At 36.1% G+C, this 8,325-nt stretch overlaps 1 protein-coding gene across 1 annotated transcript in view; it reads right to left on the bottom strand.

Annotated features, from left to right (window-relative positions):
• Positions 1–6,590, bottom strand: part of KDM7A (lysine demethylase 7A) — a gene marked incomplete at its 5' end in the record, with an annotated part of 40,256 nt that extends 33,666 nt beyond the window's left edge. The window contains 3 exons of the mRNA XM_009649233.2: positions 434–594; positions 1,473–1,590; positions 6,500–6,590. Of these exons, the coding sequence (XP_009647528.1) occupies positions 434–594; positions 1,473–1,590; positions 6,500–6,590 (370 nt within the window). The remainder of the gene's footprint in view (positions 1–433; positions 595–1,472; positions 1,591–6,499) is intronic.
• Positions 6,591–8,325: the final 1,735 nt, after the last annotated feature.

Raw genomic sequence — 8,325 nt, 5'->3', positions numbered from 1 at the left:
TGAGCCTAAAACGTTAAGTTTTGCAATATCCTAACCAGTGATTAAACTTTATTGATCATAAGACCGATTCATTCAATTCTCTCAAAGAGAACAATCTTAAAAGTCATTACACTTCACTGGTAGCAGAAAAAAACTCCAGCAATGCACGTTTAATTTGCACCAACATTACCCTATTTGACAGTTGAAAAGTAAGGCTGTACTCCTATCATATCTACCCCACACACACATGCAAAAACCCAAACAAAAAAAAAAAAAACACCAAACAAACAAAAACCCAAACCACCAAAACCCATAGCTTTAATTTTACTCTCTGCTAGTCTTCTGGTTAGAAGTAATTCAATTTAGAACATATATTTAGCACCCCAGAAGCTCTTAAAATCATGCAAGTATTTATAGACAGGATCATTTGTAAGTACTCCGGAGTGACTCTTACCTACATAGCGTTCCACATCTAAAACAGAGAAAGTTGGAGGAGGAAGTCTGAGCCCCAGACCATCTAATTTAGCAACCATAATGGGAACATCAAACCCATGTTTCTCCAAGTATCTTTGTGTCAACTGGCTTCCATGCATTTTCAAAATGACTTCATCAGCACTGATGGAAAGAAAGAATGGAAAATAAGCAGAAAAGCATCCTCCAAGCACTACTGGAAAAAAAAACATGTCACAGTCTGGGAGAGGACAGATGGGAATGGCTACATTTGAATCCAAAAGAAGTGGACCCAGTACTATTATATTAAACATTTAACTAGAAGACAAGAAAATGACCTAAACCAGCAAGGAAATGTTTACTGTCATGCATAACCTGGGAACTCATAGTCTTTCTATATGACTGAACACAGTAATTTAAGAGGATGGGGAAAAGGAATTCTCAGAGAAGGCATTAAAGTGCATTTTGGTAACAACAACAGCCTCCTTTAATGAATTGTAAGCCATTGTGTTTCAGTGAGATAGCCAATCTCAGAGAGCTCAGGATGGAAGTATGACCATGTTTCTCCACTTCCTTCTAAAGCCTTTGAGATTGGATAGACTACCAGCTCGTATAAATGTTCTACATTATTTGGAATGAAACTGAGAACTACTCCTGAACTAGAGGAATGGACAGACAACATTCTGACAGTTCAGGCACAAAAAAGAAAAACTAAAACCAACCACTCTTGCTACTGCCCCCACTCCCCCACAAAAACTAACAAACAAAACCACAAAAACTCAAACCCCCCACATCAACCTGTAGCAGTCCTGACAGACAACATATCCCAGTGCAGAACTGAACAGGGGAAGCTACTGCATGAAAATGCAAAGGCATCCATCTGAAACAGGGATGGAGCAGGGGGGATTCTAAAGGAGGAGGAAGTCATCCTCGACCTTCATTTTCTGAAGCAGAGAAATGTTATTTGCCTGCCCTAAGACACACTCAGTGACGACATTTCTCTATTACGTTTTTCACCGAAATGTATAACCAAGCTTCTGTACCTTGGGAAAGAGCGAGCCCGCAGCTGTTTAACAAAGGTCCGCGTTCCAGCCTGCACTGGTTTGGAACCATCATCCAACTCTGTGTAGTCGTGTCTGTGCCAGTTCCTCCTCTTCTTCACTGCAAGTTTCAGAAGGATTAAACTTTGAATTAGTTAAATCAGATGGCTCAGATTAGCTGTCACTCCATCAGTGAGCCAGACAAGCCTCAATCACATTACTATGATGAACAAACCTTATTGTTTATGCAGGTGACACCTATCTGCAACTAACTAAATCTTCAGGACACCTGACAGTCATCCTCTATACTTCTATAGCTGCTTCTATGTGAGAACCTCAGTGCACGTTATACACAATGATTTAAGACTCCATATCCAGTACAGCACAAGTAAACAGCAGCAGCCTGAAAGTTGTCCAAATCTAAAAGGTCAGCAAGAAAACTAGAAATAGAACTTTAATTCCCTAAAGCTTGGACTTTTTTTTTTTTTTTTAATAAACAGAAGAATTGTACCGCTTCAAGATCCATAGACTTCATTTTATGTATTAACACAGAATTAACAGGACCTGATCCCATTGTGCTATCTCACCATATGAGCATAGCCATATCCACCCTGATAATATTACTGCTATTCACTACCATATGCTTTTCAAAACCAAACCACCTTTCTTTTATCCACTGCTTACGTCTCCGTAACAGTTTTGGGCATAAACTGTTCTGGGCACATGTGATCTTTACTATGCAAGCACAATACATATAACACAAGCATTGCACCCCAAATCAATCAACTTTTGAGTTGTTAGGTTGTGTTTCAGTTTTTCCTAAAAAAGCCACACTCTGCTCCACAGCATTAGATAGTTACTACTGGAAGACTGCCCCAAGAAGATTTACTGAGACCAGATCTATAATTTAACTAATATTAAGCAGAAATGTAGTTGCATCTGCTGAGGAAACACAGAAGAGGGAAAAGCTATTGTTACTTGTCAACACAAATGGTGTTTTGCAGGCATATACAAATCAGCCTACAATGCAAATACAACACCCGGCTAAACAACTGTATTAATACAAATTTGAACTTTATGACAGAGCTCATCCTTAAGTTTACCAAAGTCACGATGCACCCAAAATCTAAGAAAAGTGCTGGCTATACTGAAAACACAACTAACAGTAACAGTAAGCTAAGGATTTAAGAATAAAAAAAAGTAGCTTCTGAAAAGAAAAAAAAACGCTGCTTCTCCAGAAAAAACAGTTGGTTATATAGGAATAACTGACATCTTAACTGTAATTACATATAAGAGGTAATTATTCCTACTGATAAGCCGTTTCCTACAGAAGTGACAAAATGTACCCTTTAGAAGACATTTAAGAGAATAAACTGTCATTTATGGCTATTTGCTAACCTGAAAACCAGTGCTGAAGCACCTGCTTAATGAGCCAACTATCCAAATACAGTAAAACCTCATAAATAATGAAGCCAGGTTTATTAAGTTTTCAAAGCTATTTTCTCACTCATAAATAATAATACAAGAAATTAGTGGCTAATACTAATCTGCAACAGAGTAGTTTCTCATAAATTCACTGCTGTTGTAACAGCTCATTAAAACTGTAAGATGATACAGCTGCTTAAGAGATTTTATAGCACAAAACCAACTTTTAAAAATCCGTCTTTCTAAAACTTAAAAACTAGAAATTAAAGTTGGTTTTCTGCTTTTCTTAGTACTTGGCATCCTTCAGTAAGTAAGAGAACACTGAAGAACAGAACACAGTATTGAAAACTTTTCCATTTATGTATCTCTTAATTCTAGAGCTTTTATAACCCCTTAAGACATTACAATAACAGCTGCAAGAAAAATAATTTAACTGAATGGATCCTCATGCTCAAATTAAAAATAAAAACCCAAACTACTACATAAGTTGAAATGCACATGTAACACCTCCCCCTCGCAACCATTCCAAACTAGTGGAAGGAACTAGTGTTCAGCCTTGCTGTTCTGGAAAACTGAGGCACACACAACTGTGACAATAGTAAAAATACACACGCCAAAGTACACCAGACAGTTGCAGGGGGGTTGAGAAAAGGAAAGGAGTGTGCTGGAAGTTTTCATGACAAGTAAGCAAAAAGCTATTTTTAAATTTCATTCCTTACGCACTCAAAACAGTGGGCCAGTAACTGTACCTACTTCAGGTAAACACTATTCCTTGTCTTCTCACACTACTAGGCTGTCTCAGAGGTCCCATGCTAGACTTCAAATGGGGACCATCAAGAGGTATACATCTGTACAATGAGGCCTCAAGTCTTGGAAGTGGTCCTCTAGGTGATCCCAGTGACCAAAAAGGCAAGAGAAATGTTAGCATAGGAAGACTGGAAAAATTTTGAGGCACATACAGTAAGCCATACAATACCACTTCTAAGGCCTGGTACATCATTTCATATTCTCAGCTCAGATCAAACACTGGCATTACTACCACAGTCAAAAAAAAAAACAGGTGGGAGGGTATTTACAGAATTTGAGAAGCTAAAACCAGATTAAGAAAGGAATGTCCTGACCACAGCCCTGTTAACATTTACTGTACATCATGCTCTCTTTAAAGCTGTGTTCTAGAGTCTAGTGACAGACCTGACTCCCAGCATTCATGTAAATAGAGCATTTTCAGACTTAAGATCTTACCACTGAGAAAACTTTGAAAATAACAAAATAGAATATGAAGACTCTAAACCAAATAAGCCAAGAAAACTCCATCGTGTATTATTTTTTAATCGCTCTGGGTTTTTTAATTATTTAGGATTTTAGGATTAATTATTTAGCATTTTAAACACGGGGCTGCTTACTGAAGGTCTTGTAAAATTGTTACTCTTCCAAATCAAGAAGAGGATTTTTTTTTGTTTGATTTACAAGAACAAATTGATTGGTTCTCCTGTATTAATTTGATCTTTACATCTAAAAATGCCGTAGCTTTCTTTTCATTATTGTAACGTTTACATAATTAATTTTGTAGGATACTGAAAGTAACCATCCATTTGGTAGTATGAAGTCTGTGTTTCTTGTATATTTTTAGTAAATTTTTTGCACTATGTCATTTGATTAGATTGGATTATATAAAGCAAGTTTCTGCTGAAATCACAGATATACTTGCCCTCTTAAATCAAACAGCTGAATTTTTGTCTCTTTCAAAACTCCTTTAAACAAAGGGATTTTACACTATGAAGCTGTAAATAAAAATGCCTTTTTTACTTACACACTGGAGCGCTGCTGCAACCCTTGAAGTCATGAGACTTCAACAGTCTCTCTAAACACTAAAGTCAGTAGAGCCCAAACCACAAACTATCATAGATTTGATTCTGACAACTTAGCTGAGAGCAATTAATAAAACTCCAGGTGAAGACATATTTCAACATATCACCTCTGCTTCAGTTGGTAAGTGACATGTCTGAAGCTTCTACTAAATCTAGATGATCTACTTACTTGAGGCAATATGAAGTAATAAGGATAATTTTTACCACAGATTCTTGTCTTTTTGAAAAGACTTTCAACACAAAAATCACTCTTCTCTCACTGTCAAATTGCTGCAGGTGAGGCAGTGCTTGCATTAGAGCTAGCAGCCTCTGCATTACAAGAAAGGTTATTCACAGGCATCACAGTGAAGCATACTAGTTCTCCCAAATCAAGAAGAGAAAAGACATTTCAAATTTACTAGTTTATTATTTTGAACATCTGATATGATCCCCCTTCTGTTCCTCCTCCTAGTCCCACTATTCTACAGAAAGACCAGGCAGAAAGGTGGGGAAAGAAATGGCTGTTATCTGTATTCTGATTTACAGGAAATACATGCAGATTTTTAACTGAAAATTACAACTGGAATACTGAAAACTACAAGCACATAAAACAGCATTTATTCTTACCTTTTAGCCTCCAACGTAGTAGATAACCCTGAACTCACATACTATATAAGATACATAGCATGCAACATACATTAATTACATCAATAAGTGATGCTTTATCACACTGTTCATACTCCAAGAGACTACCAGTGAGGGTTGAGGTGGTTTTAAACTTATTTCTATATAGTAAAGTAAATTCAACTTTGAAAATACTCTAGATCTTAAGTCACTGCTGACTGTGAATCATTATGTGGTCTTCAAGCGAAAAACATTAGAAAACACAAATGACCACGACTTAGTGCTTGGAGGTTAAAGACGCATAATGCATATAATTTTTACATTGTTTCCTTTTGAGAACAGAAGTCATGGGGAAAAATCTAGGGAGCTGGATAAAGCAGTATCCTTTCAGGAGTTAAAAAAAACCCTGTTTTCTTTAGAATTGCAGTGTTACCTTCTTTCTACTGCAGATCTCTACAGCAAATTTATTTACTGAAAGGAGAAGCAAAGAAGAGGTCTCTGTTGCTGCTCTGTTTCAGAGTCTCTTTTGGCAACTCATAAAATTGCATGAGGAATTTGGTGGAAACTTGTTTACAAATCAGAAACCTGAAATTCAGAATTGTGTAACTCTCAAGGACATAAATAGGAGGAAAAAAAAAAAACGAAACAGAAGAAAACCCACAGGAAGTTCATATTCTCAGATTTCACTGGACTGTTGTGGCATATAGCCTACAATCATCAAGAAAGGTAAGACAGCTAACTCCTGCATGTTCTTAAAAGTTGCCTTTCTAGGTGTTAGAATTTTGATGATTAAAATATAGGAACCTTAAGCCGTCTTTTGGATTTTCCTTTTTTTTATTTTAAAAAAACCCAAATGATTCTCTGATTTTCATTCTCTCTGTCAAGTCCAGATTGTTTTCTTCTAGCTCTGTGCACTTTGATTTCTCTAATCTATAGCAGCGGGTTTTATTTTATTCTATCTGCATCTCCAGATTAAGGAACCTTTTTGGACAGTTTGTTTTGTTTTGTGGGGTTTTATCAGCTCAGAGTTAGTCATGTAGAACCAGTACCTTCTAAATAATCAAACTCATCTTAAATGTTCTTCTGAACGGTCTTTTTCAATTGTACAGTAAAATTTGAATAACCCATACTTACTTAGAGAAGGCCCATGGAGAATTGCACAGTTGGGACAATGGTATAGATCAATGTCAACGGCATGGTGCTCCTCTACCCCAACGCAGCTGGAATAGTATTTTAAAAATGTTAATGAGAATACATGCAAGATTTATTTTTCAAGTTGAAAATAATTAAATCTTAAGTCTTTACCAGAACATGCTTAGTCTACAAAAACGTAATGAGATACCAAATTATATCAACTACTAGGTTGCCACATAAATTTTGAGTAATAATTTGTTTATCACTGAACAAAGAATGCCATTTTTTTAAAAAATTGTAAAAAGGAAACAAGAATCAAATTTATTTAAAAATTATCCCACAATATATACCATTACCCCTCATCCCCCAAAAAAGCTTTGATCCTAATTGCAGGAAACTGTTTACACAAAATCATTCAAGCCATTTGCCTTATAAAAGTTATGATTTTAAAAAAAATCAGAAGTCTATCTACTGACAATTTATAGAAGATACCACGGATTTTTTTCTTGTCTTTTTTTTCTGCAAAAAGCACATAACTGACTCCTACCTTCAAGACAAATCAATGAAGAATACTTTCATATTCTTCCCAAAATCTTTACACTACTAGTACTAGCTAAGTAAGTTACACGCGTGACCACACAGATCACTTTGTAGATGTGTTTTTGTTTTAAAATAGCAACAAGTATTTCAAAGAGCACTTGAGAGATGTTAATGTTCTCCCAGTGCACGTTTTTTCCCAGATCAACTTTAATCCCACTTTGACTGTTTTAAGATCCTTATAACAGTCATGACAAAACTCTACACTGCTAGACATCTAAATAGCACAGTTTTAAAGCCAAAATTAAGCACATTTTCTTAGAAGTCGAAACACTAGAGCTTAATTGAAGATGTGCTTTTGTACAAAGTTCTCAAGAAAAGAAAGTAATCCCTACTTGCTGGTAGAACGTGAATCCCGTCAGAGTTCTTTCTCTCATTGACACTTATAAAATTGCTGACTTTATAATACAGAAGCAAGACTACAACACTGAACATTTACACCAAACTTAGGTATTTATATTCAATGCATTCCAGTAGCATGAGAACTTGAACACTACTCTATTCAGGTAACCCGTTTCATATCAAAAGTGTAATGACAGCTTAAGCACTGAAGCTTTGAAATGACCCAGCTACAAGTAGTCTTTTCCCTAGCAGCCCCGTGCCAAAACTGCCGACGCGATCCAGTAAGCGTCAGTACACGCTGCCAAAACAATACACTGAACAGCCTAGCATTCGAAGCGCACCAATGAGCAAATAAAATCTGAAACTGAAGAGCATCTCCCATGTAACTATCAGTGAGTAGTACACCATTCTGAATTCTCTGTAAACAGATTCAGCTGGTTCTACTTCTCCATTCACTACATACCACATGAAATTTAGAAATTATATAGCTTTTTTATATACATACTATTTTAAAATCTAAACACAAAACTCAGCTGCCACAGTTCATCACAATTCTTGCAATATTTAGTATCTGTTTTAAGACCACAACTATGGGAATTGTTATTACATGAAAATTCAGCTGACATACAAACAAAAAGGAAGGCAGAAGCAGTCTTTAAAAATGCATGCCCCATTTCCTTCTGCTTGTGTTCTCTCTCTTTTTATAGAATAGATGAGTGACTCATAATCCTATGTATTATAAGAAGACTGTTTTAAAATGTACACTCTAAAAGCCCCAAATGAGAAGGCTGGTTTTAAACATCCTTAGGAATCCCTTTATTCTAGCTAAATTTCTCATTTTTGAACAGCTAAAGATATTTATGTTGGACTGTATCTTGATCAAGTTT

The sequence above is a fragment of the Egretta garzetta genome, unplaced genomic scaffold (genome assembly GCF_000687185.1).
Source record: "Egretta garzetta isolate BGI_Z169 unplaced genomic scaffold, ASM68718v1 scaffold321, whole genome shotgun sequence".
Lineage (NCBI taxonomy): Eukaryota > Metazoa > Chordata > Aves > Pelecaniformes > Ardeidae > Egretta > Egretta garzetta.
The sequence above is the reverse complement of the archived record's forward strand: the minus strand, read 5'-3'. Positions and strand labels throughout refer to the sequence as shown.